This window comes from Monodelphis domestica, chromosome 1 (assembly GCF_027887165.1).
Source record: "Monodelphis domestica isolate mMonDom1 chromosome 1, mMonDom1.pri, whole genome shotgun sequence".
NCBI classification, from domain to species: domain Eukaryota; kingdom Metazoa; phylum Chordata; class Mammalia; order Didelphimorphia; family Didelphidae; genus Monodelphis; species Monodelphis domestica.
Window position 1 is genome coordinate 118173423 of NC_077227.1, and position 26346 is coordinate 118199768.

At 39.1% G+C, this 26346-nt stretch overlaps 1 protein-coding gene across 3 annotated transcripts in view; it reads right to left on the minus strand.

Moving 5' to 3' along the window:
- Nucleotides 1-1473: 1473 nt before the first annotated feature.
- BNC1 (basonuclin 1) overlaps nucleotides 1474-26346 on the minus strand; it is a 185686-nt gene continuing 160813 nt past the window's right edge. For all 3 annotated transcript variants that reach the window (XM_007479243.3, XM_007479245.3, XM_007479244.3), the window contains exons 2-5: nucleotides 14722-14821; nucleotides 14044-14279; nucleotides 10971-12886; nucleotides 1474-4157 (exon numbers count right to left, since the gene is read on the minus strand). In XM_007479243.3, the coding sequence (XP_007479305.1) occupies nucleotides 3473-4157; nucleotides 10971-12886; nucleotides 14044-14279; nucleotides 14722-14821 (2937 nt within the window). In that variant the 3' untranslated portion in view covers nucleotides 1474-3472. The remainder of the gene's footprint in view (nucleotides 4158-10970; nucleotides 12887-14043; nucleotides 14280-14721; nucleotides 14822-26346) is intronic.

Sequence of the window (26346 nt, forward strand, 5' to 3'; positions counted from 1 at the left end):
CTCTAAAATGAGCTAGAGAAGGAAAGGGCAAATCATTCCAATATCTTTGCCAAGAAAACCCCCAAAGGGGGTTATGAAGGAAGAGCTAGACATGACTGAAAAATGACTGATATGCCATATACGAAAGACTATGTAACCCTAGACAAGTCACTTAACCCCCATTGCCTAGCACTTACCACTCTTCTGCCTTGAAACCAATACACAACGTTGATCCTAAGATAGAAGGTAAGGATAATTTAAAAAAAAGTAAATAAAAAGGATGTCAAAATTCTACATGCAATAAGGAAATGGAAGAGTATCTAGTTGATTAGCTATCATGCCCTTCTTCCTTTGTTTATACTAAGTGGTTTTGGTTAATCTAGAAGGATTTGGGAGGTAACTGGCTCTTTGGGGTCCTTTAGATCACTGCAAAGGGAAGAAAATATTGGCCTGTGAGTAGGGTAGGGAGGGTAGAAATCAAAGGATATGGATTTAAGAAAAATGGGAAACAGAGTTTGGGAATAAAAATGAAAACTAAACAAGAATTAGTTTCTTTTGTTAGTTGCTAAGGATTAATGATTATTACAAGCACTGGAAAGCAGCCTTGGTGCCTTTGGAATCAGAAATCTATGGTATAAATCCTAGTTTAGAAACTTAGTACCTTTTTGACCTTGGGCAAATATCATTTAACGAGAAGTCTAAGCTTAGTTTCCTTGTCTGTCAAGTGAGGGGATGAACTAGGTGACTTCCAGAATTTTGTGGGCTTGTGATTATAGATATACCTGGATACCATCTCACCAATTTCATCACTTGGACAGCAGAAACTCTCAAAGTCCTGTGTGTTCTTGTAGACCAGTATTACATTTAATCTTAGGCATTGGGCTAAGTCCAATTATTCTGAAGGTTTTCATTTGGTTACCCTCAGGGTGGAAGTTGGACCAGAAGAAATAATCTGAAATAGATGTGTTTATGGATTTACAAATGGGAAGGATGAGGGTGAAGATGAATATTGATAGAGCTCATGAATTTCCAAAGTTCTATAAATGTGTAAGTTATCTAAAAAAATGGATCTAAAAATTTTTGCACAAAAATAAGTGGTTGCTTTTGGTATTTAAAAAGAAACCAAGTGGTTTAATTTCAACATTATTCTATATTCATTATTTACCATGATAGCATGGAGTAGTTGAAGAGAATCATTTCTGCCTGAATCTTTCTGGGCAAAAGGTCAATATATAAATAGAAAAAGTATTATTATTTATACCCTAACTCATTAATTTCCATTAATATGCTCTTGCTGTGGAAGCTGTAACTATGATCAGCACCAAAAATAAGAAATGCAATGTTTTCATTAACTAATATTAACGATATTAGTAAAAATTAACCATAAAACCACTGGGCATACAATGGGATAATATTAATTAAAAAACATAGTTTCTAAAACTAAAGTGCAGAGTGAATTTTGTTCTAAAAATGTATTCATTTTAAAGCAAAAGATGTGTCATATATTTTTATTAACTCATAAAAAATGCAAAGGGTATACAAATTTTGCTCCTTTTTTTGAAAACAGTGAAAAAACGAAACCTTTGTGTATAACAAATATTTGAAAGATACATCACATTTGACTTGTAAACAGAGCCTTAAAGTTTAAGCAATCACATGTATTAAAAAAAGTTGAAATAGTTGGTAACAAGTTATTGGCTTTTTCACCAAAAGGCCAGAGTAATGGCATATTCTTCTTTGGACCAAATGCTATTTTAATGGATGTTTAATATTACTTTAGCCTTCTGTAAATATAACAGATTGGCTCAGTTACACTCTGAAAATGAAATTCATTTCTGTCCAGACTTGTAAATGCACCAATCTCAAATTTTGAAGGTCTCATTTCATTGGTCTGATTTAGCTTCTTTTCTAAGAATATGAAATGGATAGTAGTATACTGTATTGAATATATCTTAGAATAAGTTAAGCTTTTAAACACATGAAATGGCAATAACTTTGCACTATTCTTTCTACCAACTAAATTCAAATAGTTCAACTTAATCTTCATACATCCAAAAAATGTATCAAGATTAAGAGATACAGTTATGGTGAAAATCCAAACAAATCTCCAAAACCACATACTCTAAAACACTTAAATATATACAAACTGTGTTATAAGAATCATGCTTGTATACCACAGGTGACCAAAACAAATTGAAATTCTAAAGTTTACAAAGTGAAAAATAAGCAGTGGTTTTGCAAAGTGTAGATTTAGCATTTTCCTGCTCTCCAGGAAGGACTCAGTCAAGTATACTGTTGCACAACATATATACACATACAATACTCGTAGGACATAACCACAAATTAAATATTATCAAAATGCTTTTAAATAAAATGCAACACCAGTAAGTGCACAGAACACAATGCAGAATACTGTCAATTACAGTGACCAGGAAGATACAAGGTGAATCGCCTTGGTTTCAGAACCAAAAATAAGAAATGTAATGTTTTCCTTAACTAGTATTAAGCAAAATTAATCCATTTCCTACCTGGATAACCAAATTGTAAACATTTACCACTGCTCTGTGAGCACATCTTTTGGGTGTATATGTCCTCCACATAGAGAATTTAAAACTTAAATAACTACCAATTTGGGAGTGCTTCTTTTGGGGGAGAAAAAGCAGGCAGGAAAAAAAATGATGATTGCTTCCCAAAAGTAGTTTACAGAAAGTGCACTTTAAAATAGGAATTTTTTTTTCTCCATCCACTTCTTGGATGTGTTTTGCTACAAATCAGGAACCCAAAAGGGGCATTTTATATGTCAACACTTTATTTTCTGAGAACTTTTTCTAAAGCAAAATAAAAGGCCATCAAGGAATAGAAAAAGACTATTCCACTCCAAATTATCTGATGGTCTCATCCAATAGTCTCCAAGTCATTTTCCTAAACCCACATTCTGGCTTTTGGAATTCTTAAGGAGTTACGGTCAAAGTAGGACCTTCTAAGACCAGATCCTCATGCTCTATGATTCCATTATTCCCCAGGACACATAAATCTGGTCCTTAATACTGTAGGTCTACCTTAGTTTATCATCCTCACCCTCTTTGCCCTTACCTACCCCAAGTTCAGGATCCCAACCTGTCCACTGGTCCAGTGCTTCCTCAAGGCAATATGTAAACAAAACTGGGACCAGCTGGATTATCTGCAGGTTTCTATGTTCTCAATGAATAATACTTTAGGTTTTAGAGAAGTAATACTAGATAGTGCCACCCCAATGCCATCCTTTCATATTGCATATTATTATTCTATTTTGTTTCTACTTTTTGTTTTTGATTCAAACACTACCCAGCCTCTAGGAACTTAAAAAAAAAAGTCAAATGAAAGTGGTTTAAAGCCAGATACCCTGTGGGTGTGACCAAAATGGAGGAAAAGAAAATTAGAGACATTTCATTTTACTATTTTATTATCTGAAATAATTAAAGCTTATCAAAAGAAAACTCAGTCTCCCAACTTGTTACTGGAGATTATTTGGAGATGTGGTTAGACTTTTGTGCAAGTTGGGATTCTGGCTATGCCTATTTCGACTGCGAACTGATGAAAACATAGTGTTGCAACCTGGTACTTTACACTTGTGAAGTTGGCGGAGGTGCACAGTTTTATAGTGGGCCCTGAAGGTTCCTTTATTACTGTATATCTTTTGGCAGAGGTGACACGTTATTGGCAAACCAGAGGGAAGGTTTGAAAAGCTGTGATTGGCTTTTTCCATGAGGGCGCAAATGGGATAGCCATCTTCATTGGGGATCAGGCTCGGTCCTTCACAGCTTTCATCACTGTCGTCCAGAGCTACATTGCCCTCTTCGCTCCCTCCATCGGAGTCCCAGGAAGAGGGGGTGCTGCTCTCAGACTTCATGCTGGAGGTAGTGCTTAAATCGAGGACCGTGCCCTCACTGGTGGGACCACAGCCGTAGCTCTCTAAACAGGATTCTCGGATCTTGGTGATCGGGTACACAACGCTCCCAGTCCGGTTGGTTCCTTTGAAGATGACAGAAGTCTGGGGAGTGTGCTGTTTGAAAGCTGCATCCTGATAAACCTCCTTAGCCATATCTTTCAAAAGGTAAGTTGCACTCAAAGGGTTGTCATTGCTTTCCAGGGTATCTTTGGTGATAACTTTCTGATGAAGATTTAAGTTTGAACTGTGTCTAAAACAGTGAAAAGAGGATTAGCAATCAACAAATTGTGGGGTTTTTAAAACTTTCATCACTGATATCATTAATGACATAGTTTAGGAAAAAACCTATAGGCTAATGGATGAAGAAGCTCTCAAGGATGAAGAATAACAGCCCTCGGCAGAATGGACTAGACTGGACTGGGGGAAAGGGAGACCCACACAATAACTACCTGAGTTTCATTAATTGACCCACCTTTTTTCTTTGTGGCTCTGGGATTTTCATCTAATGGAGATGGATGAGAAGACCCTCTTCTAGTTTTAAGATTTTCTATGACAGTGCCCAATGAGGTCTAGTTTTTAAATTTTCTATGGTGGTAGCTAAGGAGGTCTAGTTTTAACATTTTCTGTGACAGTGGCCAATGAAGAATAGTTTTAAAATTTTCTATGATAGTGGCCAATGAGGAATAGTTTTAAAATTTTCTATGATAGTGGCCAATGAGGAATAGTTTTAAATTTTTCTATGACAGTGGCCAATGAGGTCTAGTTTTAAAATTTTCTATGACAGTGGCCAATGAGGTCTAGTTTTAAAATTTTCTGTGACAGTGGCCAATGAGGAATAGTTTTAAAATTTTCTATGACAGTGGCCAATGAGGAATAGTTTTAAAATTTTCTGTGACAGTGGCCAATGAGGTCTAGTTTTAAAATTTTCTGTGACAGTGGCCAATGAGGAATAGTTTTAAAATTTTCTGTGACAGTGGCCAATGAGGTCTAGTTTTAAAATTTTCTGTGACAGTGGCCAATGAGGAATAGTTTTAAAATTTTCTGTGACAGTGGCCAATGAGGTCTAGTTTTAAAATTTTCTGTGACAGTGGCCAATGAGGAATAGTTTTAAAATTTTCTGTGACAGTGGCCAATGAGGTCTAGTTTTAAAATTTTCTGTGACAGTGGCCAATGAGGAATAGTTTTAAAATTTTCTATGACAGTGGCCAATGAGGAATAGTTTTAAAATTTTCTGTGACAGTGGCCAATGAGGTCTAGTTTTAAAATTTTCTGTGACAGTGGCCAATGAGGAATAGTTTTAAAATTTTCTATGATAGCGGCCAATGAGGAATAGTTTTACAATTTTCTATGACAGTGGCCAATGAGGAATAGTTTAAAAATTTTCTATGATAGTGGCCAATGAGGAATAGTTTCAAATTTTTCTGTGACAGTGGCCAAGGAGGTCTAGTTTTAAGATTCTATATGATAGTAGCTGAGGAGGTACTTTGAAGCCTACCAAATAGCAGTTCTTGGTCCAGAAATAAAATAAATGCTACAGAGTTCTAAAATATTCAATCTATTCTATTTATCCATAAATGTTGTTTCTTTCTATGACTACACAAGAAAATAAAAATTACTTACTTATTACTTATTGTGCTAAATTTTTCTACCAAATTTCTAAGTTGAAAGGGAAAAGATCTTCTTAACAAGTCACTTAACCCCAAATATCTACCTGTTACTGCTTTTTCCAGACCAATACTCAGTCCTGATGCTAAGACAACAGGTAAGGTTTTTTAAAAAATTATTAATACTATGCCTGTGTTGGTTTCTCCCCAGTGACTCAAAGTTATTACCTTGGCCACCGTGTTTCCTTGTTTGCCTTGACTTATTGGCATCTTGTATATCCTAATGCTCTATGTTGACCTTTCCCCATTGACCCAAAGATTTTTCCTTAGTCACCATGTTTCTTTTTTTTTCTTCCCATTGTAATGAACTTGGTGGAAGATTAGTAGCAGGCTCAGAAAAAGAAACTCCTTCTCCCTTTTAAGATCTTGGAGCTAGAACTAGAAAGGATCTCAGAAGGCATTTATAATTCATTTCCTTTTTTTGTAGATAAGGAACTCAGGACCAAAGATTGATAGTGACTTTGCCCTAGGTCATCCAGTTATTGTCACGTGAGGGTCCTGAACCCAGGTCTCTTGACTCCAGAGCTCAAGCATAGCTGCTACTAAAATTACAGAAAAAATGATCACCCTAGTGCAAATATCAATAATATGGAAATAGGTCTTGATCACTGACACATGTAAAACCCAGTGGAATTGAATGTTGGCTATGGAAGGGGGTTGGGAGGAGAGGAGGGAAAGAACATGAATCATGTAACCATGGAAAAATTTTCTTAATTAACCTATTAAGTAAAATTGTAAAAATAAATAAATAAAACTAAAGAAGCAAAGAAAGAAAGATTCCAGGCGTTAAAGATAGGGGAAAACATTTTTTTTTAAACCCTTATCTTCTGAATTAGAATCAATACTGTGTATTGGTTCCAAGGCAGAAGACTGGTAAGGGCTAGGCAATGGGGGTTAAGTGACTTGTTCAAGGTCACACAGTTCGGAAGTGTCTGAGGTCAAATTTGAACCCTGGACCTCCTGTCTCTGGGCCTGGCTCTCAATCTACTGAGCCAGCCAGATGCCCCACAAATCTTTGATCCTCTAATATAATATAACAACTTCATTTTATAGATAAAGAAACTACCATGTGGTACAGGAGAAAGAACAATGGAAGCAAAGTCAGGGAGACCTAGGTTCAAATCCCATCATCCCATATACTCCCTGTGTTGAACTTGGGCAAAGAATTTAATCTCTAAGAGCCTCATATTATTCAAAAATGGGTTTTAAAATGTTAATGTAGTTGACAGGAGTGAGAGTCTCCACAGAGACATGATAGGTAAAACACTCTGAAAATTGAAATGGACTATATTTGTGTGTGTCATTACCATCTTTGTTATTAAATTATTTTTTATGAGCGGAGGGTAACACGTGATTGAGGGTATTCCCTTTCTCAATTCCCCTGTGAATTTCATTTTCCCACAGAAATAATGCTATACACATGACTGATTCTAAACATGCAGATGAAGCACCGAGAGCAGTTGGGAAGACCTGTGTTCTATTTCTACTTCAGATACTTCCTAGCTGGATGATCCTGTGACCACCTATCCTTCCCCAATGCTGACCTCTTCATTTGTAAAAAAAAGAGGCACGGGTAGCTGGGTGGCACTGGTCTTGGCATCTTTGTGAGTTCAAACCTAGCCTCAGCCACTTACTGGCTGTGTGACCCTGGGCAAGTCACCTAAACCTGTTTGCCTCAGTTTCTTCATCTGTAAAAAGAGCTGGAGAAGGAAATGACAAACCAGGCTAGTTTTTTGTTTGTTTATATCCCAAGAAAACTTCAAAATGGAGTCATGGAAAATTGGACAGGACTAAAATGACTGAACAACAAAAAGGGGCCCAATTATAGCTGTAGCCGAGTTGTTGTTAATGAGACAACATACATAAACTGTACTGTCAACCATATGGTGTTAAATTAATTACAAATGTTATTATTATTATCAAGAGTAGTGCAGTGGAAGAGAAGGGAGGGAGGAAGATAAGTGTGATCATATACCTTAGGAAAACTTGTGTGGAAATTTTTTACATGTAATTAGTAAAAAAATTTTTTTTTAAATATAATAGCTGGAGGGAAAAAAAAGAGTAGTATGGGGGACAGCAAAGTGGCTCAGTGGATTGAGGGCCAGTCTCAGAGATGGGAGGTCCTAGGTTCAAATCTGGCCTCAGGCACTTCCTGGCCAAGTCACTTAATCCCCCTATTGCCTAGCTGCCTTGGAACCAATATACAGAATTGATTCCAAGACAGAAAGTAAGGGTTTTTAAAAAAAGAGTAGTACAGGAAGTCCTGGGGGCTTAAAAATAGTATTTCTATGAAAAAATGGATCCTAAATACACATATTAATGATTTAGAGTTTTATGGGCCCTTCCACACCCTTCTTGTCCAGTCCCCTCATTTTTCTAGATGAGGAAACTAAGGCCCCAAGACTGGTAAGTGATAATGTTGGTCCTCTGACTTCAAATCAGCACTCTTTCCGCTACACTAAACTTTACAACTATTTATCACAGCTAACATTTCTATAGAACTCCTCTTTAAAGTTAGCAAAATGCTTTACAAATTTTATCTCAATTGATCCTTGTTGAGATCAATTGAGATAAAATTTGTAAAGCATTTATTTCCATTTTACAGATAAGAAAACAAACTGATGCTAAGATTTTTTTTAAAAATTGTTCTCGGCCTCAGTTTCCTCATCTGTAGTTTGCCTGGGGTCACCTCTGGGCTACCTGCCCAGGTTTACATAGTTAAGTGGTGTCTGAGGCAGATTTCAAACTCAGGTCTTCCCAACTGACAACTCAAGTGCTGCTAAATTACAATGTTCTAATATTCCTGCCAGCAAAGTGGGGTCTGTTGCTTATTTTTATAATAAGCCCAAAACATCCAACACAAAAATGAAAAAAAAATAAAGCCTTTGGAATGAAATGACTATTAATTTATCATATATTATACAAAAGAACAAAAACTGTATATAATTGTATATTCCTGTATAATATAATATAATTGGATTTTAATCTCATCAAGACTCTCTTATTGCTCTACAGCCTCAAACATGGCATATAAACAGGCTGACCAAATGGACCTTCTCCATTTTCTCTTTATCTTCTTTGTGTATTTTCTTTAGTCTAAGAACACAGGTCAACCATGAGAATACGTTTGCTTCTGCAATCGAAAAACGGAGGGGCTGTGTTGGCAGAAAGGGCTTATCCCACAACCGGGTAAAACTCAAGCTGAGTTTGCCACAGAGAAAAGTCTGTTTTGATATGGGCTTGCCTAGAGGGTCTCTAAGATCCATTTCGAATCTGAGATGCTGTTATAAATTTTTTCAGTTACAGAAACTCATTAGTACAGTGTCCTAGGGGATGGCAGGGGCATTCATGCTTATAAAATCATAGATACTGGAATAAAAGCATTTGTTTTATTCATAATATGTTCTTATGTGCTATATTCAAGGGTTATTTTATGAAATATCTAAGATTGAACATATCTTTCTCTTAATTTCTTTCTCTCAAAAGCTTTCTGAATTTTGTGTCAAAAGAGGCATTTGAAGAGCAGCTATGTAGGCTTAGTGGAATGGGAGCCAGACTTGGAAGACAGGAGGTCCTGGGTTCAAATCTGACCTCTGACCCTTCCTAGCTGTGTGACCGTAGGCAATTGCCTAGCCCTTACTGCTCTTCTGCCTTTGAACCAATAAGCAGTATTGATTCTAGGATGGAAGGTAAGAGTTATCTTTTTTTAAAAGGCATCTAGAAATAAATAATTCTCATTTTATAGATGAGGAAATGGATATGTCTGTGTATTGCTAACTGAGCCTCAAGGCCTGCCCAATTCTGGCCCCAACCAACCTTTCCAGCCTTGCCTTTCATTATTTCACATAGCTGATGCTTCAATTCAAACCAGTCCAAATTTCTCATTTTCTCGTCCCATGCTAATCCTTCCATCCGGAATGCCCTTCTTCATAAAATTATGAGCCATTCTTGGAGCCACTGATCAAATATCCCATTCTTTCATTCATTTCACTCTTCCTAGACAGATTTGATCTCTTTCTTTTCTCAATACCCAGAACACTCTGTTTGAACTTGCCTCTTGGCACTTGATACAGTCCTCTGCTTTAGGAGTTATCTGTTTATACATCTCTCTCCAACTAGACTATAATCTCCTTGAAGGCAGAGACCAGTGTGGAAGCCAATTAGAACAAAGTTCAGCTTTGTATTTCTCACAGCACTTACTGGTGCTCAGTAAATGTTTGTGGAATTAATGGATAGATTACATCAATGTATAATGATCAGAAGGAAGAAGTGACGCGTTAATATCCTAAAATATATTTATCATTCTCATGTATTTCATAAAACTTCTGATCTTCTCCAAGTTCTCTTGGAGACAACGTTTCAGAGTTTCTAGGATGGAAATGAGTTTGGAAGACTCAAAGTAACTCAACTTCACTGAAGACAAAAGCAATAAGATTATAACTTGGGACATATGACCCAATTAGATTAGCTAGATATATAGTCAATACTTAGCAAATGGCTGGTTACATTCTGACTCAGTCAGGGGATTTCAGAATGACCTGAGACCTGAGAGATACTATACTACCTAAAATTTTATAAATAATTAAGTTGATGTGTTGGGTATAAAAAACAAAACCCCAAGCCCAAAAGCCCATAGGTTTCCCTTCTGTCAATTATCCAACCACAAACCATAAATTAAAAAAAAATTCACAGTATCATTTACTCTCTATTATTCTCATATTTTAGTCTTTTTCAATTAAAATTAATATTGCTTTAAAAAATACCTAGCCAGTCAGAAGAAAACAAAAAAGTTTCTAGGAATAAAAATTTCCATCAAGCCTTTCCATCAAGACTTTGCTCAAATGGCATTCATTTCCCAGGTTCTTTTTTGATTCTCCTTCCCTTTGTAAGTCACCTCTCCCTTTTCAAGTTCCACAGAATGATATTGATCCTATTTTCACACACCACTCTGAACATGGTTCACATGTGATACTAGAGGGCAAATAAATTTCTTAAGGACAAGGTTTGTGAAGAGTTCTTCCACTGTCCATTACAGTCTCTCTCCCTATTACACATTGGTGCTCTGGCGGTTCCTTCCCTTAAAGTAGATACCAATATAATATTTGCTGAATTCATTCAATAATTATATTTTATTTCTAGCTATTTAACCTTGGGCAGATCACTTAGTCCCCACTGTCTAGCCCATTCCACTCTTCTGCCTTGGAACCAATACAAAATATTGATTTTTAAAACAAAAGGTAAAGGCTATTAAAAGATAAATAAATATTACTTTACAAAAAAGGGTATTCAAATAATCCACAAAAAATAAGCTTCCTGACTCAGTTCCCCAAGTAGTTAAATTTCAAATGAATTGCCATCATGATTTCAACAAATCAAACTCGTATTGACAAATTTCTTACCTGTCTCGGCTTCTGCGGGAAGGGAAGGTGGCGCTACAGCCCTCAATTGTACAGATATGCATTTCTTTGGCATGCACATTTTTAAAATGAATTTTCACGCTGTACGTGTTTTTAAAGGTCTTCTTACAGATATCACAATGAAAGCGAGTTTCTTCCTTTTGTCTTCCTAGCCCATGCTGACTGACCTGATCTATCTCTCTAGGATCCTCAAAACAAGGAAGAGCCATTCCCCTGTTGGACAAAGCATTTAAGAACCCCCCAGTCAGTAAGTGGTGCTGCAGTTCCACGCAGTCGGAATCGGGAAGCTGGTGTTTGGATTGTTCTTTTGCATACACGGACAGAGGCTCAGTCACTGGCTTTAAGACACTGGTGTGTTGTTTGGGATCGCCAAACGCAGCTTCCCTGGGCACAATGGCTAATACTGGGTTTTGTTCAGTCTCTTTCTCCGAGCTGTTCAAGTCCTGCTCGGATATTTTTTTTAAATGTCTGGTCTCGATCACCGATTCTGCTTTGGGAGGCTTCCCTCCCTCCGAAAGAGACTGCCACAAGTTGGCCGAGGATGGATGGTGCTCTGCTTGGTCCACGACCTCTTTTTCCACCCTGAACTCGCACGTCTCTAGCTCTCCGTCGCTCACAACCTGCAAGGGCATCTCTTCATCTGAACTGAGGGCGTCGCTGTTTTCATTGGCAATTTCCACTGTTTCCTTCTCTATTTTGATAGGCATGCTTGATTTCCGAGACTTTTTCTTGGGAAGAGCATCAAATGGCAATTCATTGGAAGCGAGCTGCTCAGGTATGGAGGACGAGAGCAGAGGCAGAGAGGGAAGCGTTCCTGGGGTGTTGGCAAGCTCAGCTGGTGTGACTGGATTACGGTAGAAAGGAAGAACTGGCTGAACCGTCTTTAAGTTGGGGAAAAGCACACCGTTTTGCCCAATGCTGGGGAAGGCTGGCTGTACTTTGGGGTCGGTACATGGCCCGATATAACTCGGGATGGGCCGGCTGTCTGGCGACGTCACGGGGAAGCCCGTTCTCTTGCTCTCCTCTGAGATGGTCATGCTCAAACTGTTCCTCAGGTCTTTATCTCGGTTGTTCCTGTTCATGGGCATGTGAAGCCGTGGGTTTGGGTTTGCACTGTGGCGGTTCCGGCTCCTCAGGGAGCTGAATACCATATTGCATCCTTCAATCGTGCACTTGTGTTTGATCTTCAGGTGGACAGCATTATAGTGGATTTTCAGCGTCCCTTTGTCATAGAAGGTCTTTTCACATGCCGTACAGAAAACCCGGCCTTTCTTTGGACCGATACCGTTTCTTTCCGTCATTTTCCCTTTGGGTTCCGGGGACAGCCGGGTCATTTCAAGCTTGGCTACTGTGTGGTGTGAACCAGAATCGCTGAAATTCGCATCCTCTTCAGTCTTGGGCAGCACGTCTGGACAGTTGATACACGGCTCATTTTCGACTTGGAATGAGGCAGAGTTAGGAGATAAGAAGCCATTTTCAGAAAAGGGTATCTGGATGTCGTGCTTCGTGTCATTGCTTCTGTCTTGACCTTGCTCGATCACATGTCTCTCTGGCGGTGAACCTATCAATGGGGGAGGCACTGGGCTGAAGAACTGAAAAGGCAGCATGAAAGCCATGTTATTGATGAGGTTTTCAAAGTGATGGAGGTTGCCGGGGTTCACCTTGTCCACAGGTACAGAAAGGCTAGGACTTCTCTGGTTGCAACTTTCTATAAAGGCTCTAATATCCAAATTGGTCGTGGTAGATGGTATGATAATGGACTGTCCTTCTTTCTCCTGAATTGCCATGAGCTCTACAATGGACTTGGTCTCTCCAAAACGAAGAAACTGATGCAGGGTGGCCAGTTCTTCTTCACTGGTCATGATACTCCAATGATCCAAAACTTTTCCTGATGCATCCTGAGTATAAGATCAAGTTAAAAAAAATCAATTGACTGTTTTTTTTTTTAAAGAAATCCCAACCTTGATCCAACATAGCTATTTTCTTTTTTAGACCCATAACTTCTGTCTTTGTTTCCAAAGCAGAAGAATGGTAAAGACTAGGCAATGGGGGTTAAATGACTTGCCCAGGATCATACAACTAAGAATTTGAACCCAGGACCTCCCATCTCTGGGCCTGGCTCTCTATCCACTGAATCACCAACATAGCTCTTTAATGGCAATGCCCAAATTTAACTCAATTTAAATCAAGTATCCTCGTTTCCCTCTTTGTTCCAACCCAGGGTTAAGCCACTCAGTTGTCATGACTCAAAACACAATTACTTATTATAAACCCTTATATAATTTTTTTCACCAAGATTAAAATATGCACAATCTGAACAACAATAGCATCTAAGACTAAGGAGAAAAGATAAAGCAATCAGCCTAGATATATAACTCAAGTATTATTTCACTGAAAGCTTAATAATCTTCCAAGCAACTAACATCTGAAAACAAATGAACCTTTATTGATTTGTAGCCAATGTTCACAAAGCACAGCTGTAATTACACTAGAGTGTTGGAGTTCTTTCAAACTCTAGCTATGCCTAACTTTTCCCAATAACTATAATAAATATTTTATCACAGAACATGTATTTGATGGCCTACTGAGATTTTTCACAGTGCATGTAAGAGTTTCTAAGATGATAAGGAATGTAACATCATAAATTTTTCATGTGATAGAGGTTCAAGGTAATTGATTCCATATTTTTAATCCTAACACTAAAAAGCAAGATTATCAAGATCATTAAATATTGATCTGTGTCATAATGTAAGATCATAATACTACTTTACATAAAAGGTCATTTCCTAGCCAGTTGCAGGGCCAAGTCTGTGTGAGTACGTGTTTGTTGTTGTTGTTGTTGTTGTGTTTTTTATTTTTAATGTCCCCACAACTTAATTTGTGGCGATGTTAGTCTGGAAAATATAGTTCACACCCAGATAAAATTCTAAGTATTTAAGATCACTATCAAAATTAGGTTAAATTTGCTACTGACATTGAAACCAAACACAGATGACATTCCATGAGCTGTAGTTCTCCCAATATTTCTTAGTCTAGGTTGTTAATTCTACAGTACCTGAAGCACATATCCACGAATATAATCCTGAAGAGTCCAGTCCAAGGCATGAAGAATCTGGATTACCTCCTCTTGTTTCAGTACACTGAAAAGCCGATCTAAAAGAATTTTAAGACGGATGGGAATAGCTTGGGTTCCGTAGAGCATGAGACTGCTGATATCAAAAACCACATTGGACTGGACTATCTCCACTTGGCTAGTTGGGTACACATTTGGGATCCTCAATTTGCTTAGTGCTGAAAACCAGATATAAGAAGTATTTTTAAGAGGTAATCTCAATTCATAGTAATTGTAGTAAATCAAAATTCACTGTAATTCATAGTACAGTCAACTTAAACTATAGTCTACCCTCAATTGTTTATGCTGACCAATACAAAGAAAAGCTATTAAAAGTTTTATAATTTTGATTAACCAGTGACTTCCATTTCCTTCCCATTAAAGCTCCCCCCACCCTTTTTTAAGAAGTGAAATGGACAGGTCTCAGATTTTTCTCTCCCTTCTTTTCCTCACTCAGTTATTGGAGTTCCTGAACATTCAAAACTGCCAAATGCAGTAAAGAAGGAGGACAAAGAAGGGACAGAAATAATCTCCCCAACTTGATAATTGGTTACTGAATAACAGAGGTGATTATACCTCATAGACAAAAAGTTACACAAATAAGTTGTTAAAAAAATTTACCATGTGCCACCCATCCATGTCTGCACTGTTCACACTGGCGGTGGTGTATTTTTCCTGGTTTGAAACCTTGACAACTACAGTTCAGAGTGCATCCAATAGCCTGCAAAGTAACAAATACAATGGTATATTGCAGATAAATAACATTTGGGACAAGAAGAGCAGAGTGTTTGGCTTTGGTTTTTAAAAGTTCAAGCGGAAAGAATAGGATCCATTTCAGCATAGGAAGACAAATAGTTAATTTGGTGCCTGAAGCCATTAATGTGTCAAATGAATGTTCTCTGTACCCAAAGAAGCAGTTCAGCCATATGGCTGAAATGGAAATAGATTTCTTTATTAGAAATAGATACACTAGGTTTATATGCAAGTCAGAACCCCAAGAGGAAACTCTTCAAAATAAGTGCTATAGATGTTCCATTTAAAGCAGAATGGATAAAGGATTAGAACTGGGTTGCTTTTAAGCGCTAACCCATTTGAGCAGAGAATTGGGGTTGGATGATTGAACAGGCACACTGAACCCTATCTGCTGGTTGGACAAAGAGAGGAAGCTGTTTGGCAGGCAGCTGTATGTAGTTGATGGTAAAGCATCACGGCGATGTCGGCAATGTGAATTCAAATCAAGATTAATGACCCCAGTTTAATCACTAAAGAGATGATCACTTTTGGGGTAATAAACAACATCATTTGCCTCAATCTTGAGCAGGAAACAAACACCTACCTGTTCAATTTCACACCCTCCTCCTCCACCCCTGCCTGTAAACCCCATAACTCTCCTTTCAGGGTACTCTTGGGAACTGTTTTCCTGCAGCCCCTCGTGTTCCAAGCAAGTCTGGCTGTAGTGAATACTTCTTATCATGGAACTAAAGGGTAATGAAAAAAGATCAAGGGAACAGAGATTTTTGTGTGAGGGCAGACAAAAAAAATTAGTCTCTTTTAGTCTAGAAAGGCAAAGTTGGAGGAAGGGGGTCAGGAAATATGATCAAAGCCTATAAAATCATGAAGGGTATTGATAGGGTAAAGCCCAGACTTGTTCGCCACATCCCAGAATATTAGAGCTAGAGAACATCTACCCCTTGAAGCTTTAAAAGAGGTAGTTTTAGAACAAACAAAAGGAAATACTACTTAAACAGCGGGTAGTAAACATATGGAACTCATTACTCAAAGAAGTGGCAGAGGCTGAAAATACAAATTGCTTCAAGAAGGAGATCTATTAAGAGAACCTAGGGAAGTTTGGGGGTTCAGTCCTTATCTCTTAAGTTAACTTCATGGAGGAGCAGCCTACTATTTTTTTATATGACATTCAAGAGGAAATAGAATCTTGGGCAGGAAGGACCCCAAATATGACTCAGTATGATTCTGTAACATTCACAAGTGGGGAATTTGGAATTTATAAATCCAATCCAGTAAGTCTTTATTGAGTAGACAGATGAGTACGAGCATTGCTGCTGTCTTATGGGTAATGTCATAAATATCATTATTCCCACTTTACAGATAAAGAAACTGAGGTTCAAAAAGTTTAAGTGATTTGGCAAAAGCTGGGTGTGTGTGTGTGTGTGTGTGCCAGGGCTGAGATTTTGGATGATAGTCTTCCATTCTACATTGAGTACACTACCAAGTAGGGGCTGGGAACTCTAAAGGAAAGTTGAAGACAGAGACCCCTTAGTGATCATCTCACCCAACCCCCTTGTTTTATAACAAGAAACAAAGTGATCTGAGCAAGGTCACACAGTCAGTTAACTGAGACTGAGCTGGGAATATTATCTAGCCCAGAAGTTTGCCGTTCAGTGCTCTTTCCAATACATGATACGCAGAGCTTCCTCCAAATACAAATACGTAAAAGATAGGCATAAGTCCAAAGTAGCTAGAGTTTTAACGGACAAAGTTTGGGAAATATTTAAGTTCAGCTGAATTTCTCAGACCTTCCCTTCATCTCCAATCCTCCAGTGAGAGATCAAGGTCTAAAGAATGAAATGAATTATTAAATAGCAAAAGCCCTCACAAGAGACTTGCTTGTCAGAAATTATCAGGAGGGTAAAAGCTGTACATAGTCATTTTGGACCCAAGAACAAGGTATTGGGTTGGGAGAACCGCATGCTATTTGGGTCAGGGATAGGATTAAAGCCCCGGCACACAAAACCACTGGGTTCCGTTACCAGAATTATGACCTCATCTTTCAGGGCTTTAGTTTTACCCTCCAGAAATATGGGGATAGTGCTTATTTCAAAAGTGTTTTGTGATTCTCTGAACATAAAGGAAGAAAGGGATCTGTTATTGGGAACTGGGAAACCTGCCCTCCGAGTATGTACTGGGGTGCCTCAGCAGTGATAATTAGTGACTTTCATTCTAGAAATTCACATCTCCTCTGCTTGCTCATTTCCAGGATTTATTCTGAATGAGGATGACATATTAGCACGCCTGGAGATACAAAGATGGCAGGAACCAGGCAGACATCGGTTTTCATCTGAAGGTCTGGAACAAGCAGTAACAGGGTGTGCGCAGATGACTAGCGTATTTCTGCATAATCCCTCCGAGAAGTCATCCTCAAATGATAAAACTGGTGGAGAAAGCTTTTAGCTCCTAGTAAAGGAGAGCCCATGAGCGTGTGAGGCGGTGGTAATGACTTTTGCTCCTGTAACCGGATCTATCTTAACTTTGTTATGGAAACACTTGAAGAGGAGAAAGTCATACACATTTACATAAAAGGTTACAAAATAATGAATGATGATCGCCTTTACCCAACGAGATGTCAAAACAGAAACGCGGTTCAATTAGTTGACATTCTTATACATCTGACAGATGTTCCAACAGTTCAGACTTCCATCAAAAGCTTTCGATGTAAGCGACTGGAGAATCAGACAGAAATCATGCCTGCTGGCTGTTCTGAACAGCACCTAGTGTCCAGGGGTCATTTATAAACAGCAGGAATATTTCGCAATGTACTTCAGTTCCGGTGTTCTGGGGCTTCATGAGAGTGGGTGCCGCCTCACCAACACGGATTGTGCCTCCTTATCCATTTTAGTAGACTATCCTCACAAGTAATCACGACCCAAATATTCATCACTTGTAAGCCAGTGGGGTTTACAAGCCTTTCCAAATACAGCTATACTAGCTCTAAAATGAGAAGGACGTGGTCTGGGTCTATATTCAGTCTTTTTCAGCCCCTGAGAACCTGCCAGACCCTATGTTCTATTAGTATATCCTTCCAGAACCTAGGGTTACCTTCACACTATGAAGATGAAACAGTGTAGGTCACCCCCAGCTTACATTTAATAAATTAACCTATCTGGAAATTTCTTTTTTCCACATGTCTCTCCCTCTCCCCCACCCTGTTTCTTTTCTGTCAAAAGGATTATAAAAAATAAGGGATTCAAACATTTTCTTTTCCATTTGCGTCCATGTCTCTCAGAATATAGTTTACTCTTAAAACAAGGCATTTGAATTATAGTTGATTAATTCCTGTCATTTATTTGCAACTATGAAATAAATTGTTAGTAATATTAATAACAATAAGCTTATATTCATTATTATACTTTACAAAAATAATTTCTGGTTCATTTCTCACTTGAAAGGCTTGACTTTGAAGCCAGGAAAATCTGGATTCAAGTCCTATTAATTTTGTTTTGTGACCCTAGGGAAGTCACACAAATCTCCTGAGGCTCCGCTTTTTCATTCCTAAAATGAGAGGTCTATGACCTCTTAGGGTCTTTACTTGCTTTAAATGTATGCTGTTATAATGTTCATCTGTAAGGCAGGCAAGGATTTTATAGGTGAGACCGTGTCTCAGAAAGGTTAAGGCTGAGATCAACTGGTTAGCAAGAGAAGGGACCAGGAGCAGAATTCAGGCCTTCTGATTAGAGAGAAACAGCACAGTCACACAGATTCAGAAAAGAGGGTATGACTGGGCTCTTCTATGTATACTTATTTCTCTAGAGTAGGGATTATTTCATTCTTTGTATGTGAACCCCAGCACCTAGTATAGTCTGACACCTACCTGATAGGAACTTAATAAATCCTTATTAACTCATAGGAACTTTGAAGGGAAGCTTTCCATGGACAGAGTTCTATGCCAGAACAGCATGCCACATATCAATAAATGGTCACTTTTTATTTACCCCAGATGAGTAGATTCATTATATGTTGTTGTTGGTGTTGTTGTTCAGTGGTATCCAACTTTGTTGAACTTTGATTCCATTTGGGGTCTTTTTGACCCCAGTTGGGACAAATATAATTTTCCAAAATGGCTTCCCATTTCCTTTTCCAGTTCATTTTACAGATGAGGAAACTGAGGCAAGCAGGCTTAAGTGACTTGTCCAGGGTCACACAGCATAAGTTTCTGAGGAGATTTGTACTCATGAAAATGTGGCTTCTTGATTTCAAGCCCAGTGCTCTATCTACTATAACAGTGATGGTGAACATTTTAGAGACCGAGTGCCTAAACTGCAACCCTCATACATGTAACCCACCTTCCCCTACCCCCGACAGGAGAGGGAGGAAGCTCTCCAACTGGGCTGCTGGGCAGAGAGATGGGTGATGTGAAAAATGTCCTCAAGCGCAATGGAGAAGGAGAAGGGAGCAGCCTCTGCTGGTATGCATGCTATAGGTTAACCAGCATGACACTACACCATCTATCTGGCCCCTGATTCATATATATGATTCATATTCAGGTGATTAATTCCACTTTCCGTTATGACTGGGAATTTTTTACCTTGAATATCATGTAATCTGATCACTTTATTTTAGGAGCTCTCAATTCTCATTCAGGATTTCCAAGAAATTTATCAAAACTCTAATCTTCAAACTGTGCTTTCTAAGTTACATTGAGATCAGTTCTAACTTAACCCATTTTAATAAGAGTTAATGATACTAATTAAGTATCTAGGGAAATAATCTCATCTGAATCATTTATAAAAAAAGAATGCTAATTATAGTGACTAAGAAAGCTCCCAATTTCAGAGTGTTTTCCCAACATACAAGAAGAGTCACAGAATACTACTGGGTCCAAGTATAACTGCATGACATTCTAAACCAGTGGTTCTCAACCTTTCTAATGCCATGACCCCGCCATACAGTTCCTCATGTTGCAGTGACCCCAAACCAAAAAATTATTTTGGTGGCTACTTCAAAAACTGTAATTTTGCTACAGTTATGATTCAGAATGTAAATACCTGATATGCATTATGTATTCTCATTGCTACAAATTGAGAGGTTGAGAACCACTGGTCTAGAATAAAACTAAAATGTCCAAAGTCAAGGAAAACTTCAAAATTCTAATTAAATGAAGAGTGGTACACAGGGCAATTAAAATGAGAAACTCTTTCTAAAGTTAAATCCTTTCATTCAGCATCTTAATATTTGTTCTGTTCTCTAAAAAACAAATTCTGGACCCATCAAATTATTGTTATGATTGCTTTTTGGTCACTCTTCTGGCAATTTCCAGAATCATTATAAGTCACTCTGATAGGCTTTAAGCCAGTATTGAAAATTCTAGATGACTACAGTGATCCAGTTTTTGTTCCAGAAAGATCTTTTGGCCAATCAATAGACAGGTAAGAGACTGAATGGACTTTGTTTAATGGGCATGTTTGGAATGTCCATTAGTGAAGATGCAGCTGCTGTATCACTGTTAGAAAAACATGTACCTCGAGCTATTTTTCAAGCAACACAAATGAATTTGTATTGACTTCATGTATACTTGTAGCTAACCAGTCAGAGTGCACTTCTTTGGAGAAGGGGCCTTTGAGATAGCACTTCTCTCTGTTTAGATGTGACGGGATTTGGATTGAGTTCAAGAAGCAAAACTACTCATTTAAAGCAATTATGATCCCTAGCATATGCAACTACGATCACCTTACAGGTAAAGAAAGGCAAGAGGATGTTGGACCACTCAAAGTGGTGGGGAAGGTGGCTGAGCCCAGTCTACTTTGAAGGGGCTAGACACTGGTCTAAAGGTTCTCAACCCAGAGTTCTATCCCTGATTTGCCAAATAACCACCTTCAGCCAGTTAATTGACAGCTCCCAAGCCTCAGTCCTCATCTATAAAATGGGAATAATACCTGCCACCTAACCTAGCTCAGAGACACATTTAGAATTAATGAGGTGATAATATATGTAAAGAGCTTCAGAGAATAATGACCATGAGGTGGTTGCTATTATTCTTAGTTTGATAAATAAAACAGGATTTCAGTTTCTAACATTCTCAGTCCAACTCCTTTCACCACTAAGAGAGAACCACCAGGGGTGAAAAAAAACCAAAACCAAACAACAAAACGATACCAAACCATTAAGAAACAAAACATCCATTCACTTATTAAACAAATATTTATCTAGTAACCATGTGTAAAGTCTGTCTTCAGCCCTGGAGGGGTCTAATAAAGATGGATGAGACACTATCCCTGCCCTTCAGCAGCTTACAATTAAGTGAGGTGATAATATATGTATATATTTAACTAAACTACAAGGTAGACTGGAGCAGGAGCCTGAAGAGGGAGAGCTTAGGGTGATTCAGAGGAGACAGAGAAATCACAGGGCTTGAGACGCTACAGACAGGAGAAAAGAGACCATAAAGCTCCACGAAGAAGGCAGTGTTGGAGCGAGACTTGGAAAGAAGGACAAGTAGGCTTGACACAAATAAATAATAAGATGGAGCATTTTGTGGTTGTTTTTGTGGTTAGTACGTGAACCTGGAAGCCTGCAGGATCAGCAAGACCCAAATGGCTCTCTCCAAGATGACCAATGGCCTCTTTATTGCCAATCTGAGCTGTTGGCTTGCCACCCACCCCTTCCCCCAAGTCTTCCATCCACTTGACCTTTCTCTACTGCATTTGACTGCCCGCTCCTTCTGGAGAGTCTTCTCTTTTCAAGGTCTTTGGGATGCTGCTTTCTCCTCCTACCTGTCCTGACCATATCACCTCCTTGTTTTCTGTTACTGGATTATTATATACCATATCGTGCCTCCTCACTGTGGGGATAGCCTAAAAATATTCTGGCAAATGTTTAACAACTGGCTCTCATCTCCTCCCCTACCCCCAAATGTACCCAGGATGAATGTTTAAGTTAATCTGAATTTTAAAAAAAGGAACCTTAACTTCTGTCTTAGAATCAATACTAAATATTAGTTCCAAGGCAGAAGAGCAGCAAATGGGGGTTAAGGAACCTGCCCAGGGTCCCACAGCTGGGCAGTTTCTGAAGTCAGACATCAACCCAGAACCTCTTCTCTTTGTTTTTTTTTTAATTGAAAATTGTTATTTAATTAATTAATTTAGACTATTTTCCCATGATTCCATGATTCATGTTCTTCCCCCCTACCCCCCCATAGTCGATGTGCAATTCTACTGGGTTTTACTTGTGTCACTGATCAAGACCTATTTCCATATTATTGATAATTGCACTAACCTCTTCTCTTTAGACCTTCTCTCTATCCAATGAGCCCCCCCTTGCTGCCCCCTCTGTTACTATTATTTTCATTAATTATTAATATTTTCTCTATCACTTGCTGAAGTCTAAATGATCAATAAGACAATAGATTAAGTCCTGATTTGTAGCATTTTGTTTATTTTTTTTAAACCCTTATCTTCTGTCTTGGAGTCAATACTCTGTATTGGCTCCAAGGCAGAAGAGTGGTAAGGGCAAGGCAATGGGGGTCAAGTGACTTGCCCAGGGTCACACAGCTGGGAAGTGTCTAAAGCCAGATTTGAACCTAGGACTTCCCATCTCTAGGCCTGGTTCTCAATCCACTGAGCTCCCCGGCTGCCCCCCATTTTGTCTATTTCTGAGGTGTAAATTGTTCAGAAGGGAAATTTCATGAACCACCCTTGTGAGTGGCTCCAGCACACACCGGGAGTTATCTTCTTCCTGTGCTCAGGGAGGAGTAGTATCTCTGGTATGGAGGGCTTGTCGTGCCCTTCTAGGGCAGCTCTCCAACCACTGACCCCCACCTGACACCCAGCTCTCACTTGTGGCTCCCAGTAGCTGCTAGCATGCGGCAGCGGCCACACCCCGGGCAACGGCTTCGACAGGCTGGCTAAATCTTGTGAGGGAAGCCATCGGGTCGTCGTGGACCCCTGGTGACCTAGGGCTTTGCTCACCCAGCATGTGAAGACTGTTTCGGCGGAACAGGCGGAAGAAACCAACAAGAAGGTTCAACGGCTGAGATGGCGACGCAGCAAGGCACTGTGGAGTGCTTAGGGCGTGCTGGAGCACAAAAGACAACATGGCCATTAATGCAGCTGAGGAAGTCTCCAGGTGTAACAACTTTTCGTGCCACTGGACCCAGGCTTCCAATGCTGAGAGTGGGACTGTCTCTGTGCATCGACTTTTCCACTTAAATCTTCATGCACAGGTGTCTTTGTGCATAAAAACGCACAAAGACAATCGTCATCCTCGGTTCGAGAGACAACCAACAAACAAAAACTCCACGACTGGGTCTTTCACTGCTTTAACTGGCTCTTTTGAGCTGGCTATAGCCAAGACACCCCAAATTCAATGTAATCCAAAACAGGGTCCGTCTCCTTCCACCCCTGCACGCTCACCCCTGCTGAATACTCCTATTTCTTTTGATGACATCATCATCATCCTTTTCAAACTCTCCGTTTTGCAGGCTCAGCCTGGTTCTCAGCCCCTCGATTATATCTATTTCCACAAATCTTGAATCCCTTATTTCAAGTTCTTTTTTTTTTTAAACCCTTACCTTCCGTCTTGGAGTCAATACTGTGTATTGGCTCCAAGGCAGAAGATTGGTAAGGGCTAGGCAATGGGGGTCAAGTGACTTGCCCAGGGTCACACAGCTGGAAAGTGTCTGAGGCCAGATTTGAACCTAGGACCTCCCGTCTCTAGGGCTAGTTCTCAATCCACTGAGCTACCCAGCTGCCCCCCCCCCCCATTTCAAGTTCTAACAGCCTCTCAGCTATATTAATACTAAGGCCTCCTCACCGAGCTCTGCCTCGAGTCTCTCCTCCCTCCACTCCATCCTATACAGAGTTACCAAAATGATTCTCCTTCAGCCACAGAGTGAAAGTTGGGGCCACTCTCTTACCCGATGAACTCCAGTGGCTCCCCATTGCCTTGGGATCAAATATCCCCTTCCCTGTTTGGCTTTAAAAGCTCCTCTTTAAAGCAAGGACTTCTTCATTTTTTATCTTCATGGTCTCAGCACCTATCGCAGCGGCTATAGGTAGTAAATGACTGCTAACTGGTAATTGACTAACCTACTCCAAGTGCCCTCGGTTTTTTGCCAGTCTGGAAATTGACGATCCGAGTGATTAGAGAACTTCTGCAAGTTATCTAAAGACATATTTCAAAATATAAGTACGCAGCATTCATCTCCTTACATAAGAGCTGACTATCATAGTTTGAATTTTCTGTAGTTTTCTTTTTAAAATTTTCATTAATTCTTTCAAGTATTTTTAAGTATCTAATATAGAAAGGCTATAAAAAAAAAGCCTTAAATATGGACCTTCCCTTTGAGGTACTTAAATTTTTACCATAGAGACAAGAAATGCACACTTGTGGGCATGTAGTTTGGATAAAGAGCCAGGTCTGGAGATGGAAGGTCCTGGGTTCAGGTCTGACCTCAACTACTTCCTAGCTGTGGGACCTAACCTGGGAAAGTCACTTAACCCCAACTGCCTAGCCATTGCTACTTTTCTGTTTAAGACAAAAAGTAAGAGGAGAGAAAGGAAGGGAGGGGAAAAGGAGAGGAAGGAAGGAAGGAAAGAAGGAAGGAAGGAAGGAAGGAAGGAAGGAAGGAAGGAAGGAAGGAAGGAAGGAAGGAAGGAAGGAAGGAAGGAAGGAAGGAACAGAACATATCCTAAATTTCCCATAATGAATCCTAATGGCATTATGGCTAGGAATTCAATTAGTGGAAAAGATATTGCAGAGGGGCAGCAAGGTGGCTCAGTGAATAGAGAGCCAGGCCTAGAGATGAGAAGTCCTGAGTTCAAATTTGACCTTAGACACTTCCTAGGTGTGTGACCCTGGACAAGTCACTTAATCCCCACTGGCTAGCCCTTATTGCTCTTCTGCCTTGGAACCAATACACAGTATTGATTCTATGACAGAAGGTAAGGGAAAAAAGAAAAGGGGGGGGGGGAGGGAGGAAGGGAGGAAGAAAGGAAGGAAAGATATTGCAAAAACTTTTTTAACTGGGGTTTTGTTTTTCTTGCTATCTCAATTGGTGATGAGAGAAAGAAAAGGCAGATCTGAAAAGAAAATAAATTTTAAAAAAACTAGTGCAGGGGTGGGGCACAACACAGAGAAGGCACAGAAATGAGAATAAACATGGCATGTTTGAAGGGAATGGTAAGAAGGCTGGCCTGCCTGGAATAGGCACCTTCATTTTGCAATATCTTCTGAGCTAGGCTTAGATGGGCACTGTGGGGCCCAATAAAAGCCTGAAAGAAATGTCTGGATTTAAATCTATTAGTAATAGAAACATATGAAGTTTTGTTTTTTTTTTACATCAGGGAAATGACTTGATATAATCTACTTTTCAGAAGTGCAAGTCAGGCAGAGCTGGGAGACAGGATGACTACTTAGAATATAATAATCAGGATGTGAAATGATAATGCCTACAATAAGGGAATGGCGCTGGGCATGGAAAAGGATGGTTCTCTATAAGGGATATTGCTAAGAGAAAATTGAAGGGGTAGCTAGGTAGCAAGCACAGTGGCTAAAAAAGCACTAGATCTGAAATCAAGAGGTCCTGGGTTCAAATCTGATCCCCCACACTTCTGTGTGACCCTGGACAAGTTACTGAACCTCAGCTGCCTAACTCCTATCCCTCTTCTGCCTTGAAATGATGTTTAGTATCCCAAGACAGAAGGTAAGGGTTCTGTTGTTGCTTTTTTGTTGTTGTTGTTAAGCAAGAAAGAAAAGAGAATTGCTAGAGTATTGTAAAGTGATTGAACAAATGGCAAAAGGGGATGAAGGGGAGGAGGGATGGTCAACAATAATCTGAAGATTCATCTTGGACTATTAGAGAGAATTGGTGGCACCACTAAGAAAGATCGATTATTATGGGAGATGATAATTTGACAACATTAGAGGTGATATATTTGGGCACATCTGTGAGACAATAGCCTAGTTTAAAGGAAGGTGACTGGTAAAATTCTTATTCTTATGATTTCTCTATAAATAAAAGTATAAATTTCCCCCCAAAGCACATCACTATGTCTTCTTTTAATTTTCATAATGAATCACTTAATTAGCAAAAAAAAAATATAAAGAAAAAGATTTCAATACAGAGTATTAAAACAAAACACAGCGAGATATTACTATTACTTTTCAAGACATACTGTCTAGAATTAAAAACATTTTCACCAAAAACGTTTTCTTCCATTTGATACTAAAATTAGGAGACTACACCAGCAATCTTTGCACACCCTTAGAAAAGTCAATGGACAGAAACTAACTGCACTTTTGAGTGAGCATTTTGAAATTTTACTCAGCTTAAAAAAGAGAATTAAGGCTCAACTCTTGCACTTTGAGATGTCTTCAATCCTAAACCAATGTCCATCAGCCAGTAAGGTAGGCACTAGCAGAATCTATAAATGGCTGCACTGGGATTTGAACTTTGCTGAGGAAGATTCAAAACAACCCACTGCCAATTAAGAAGAAAACAAAAACCAAAAA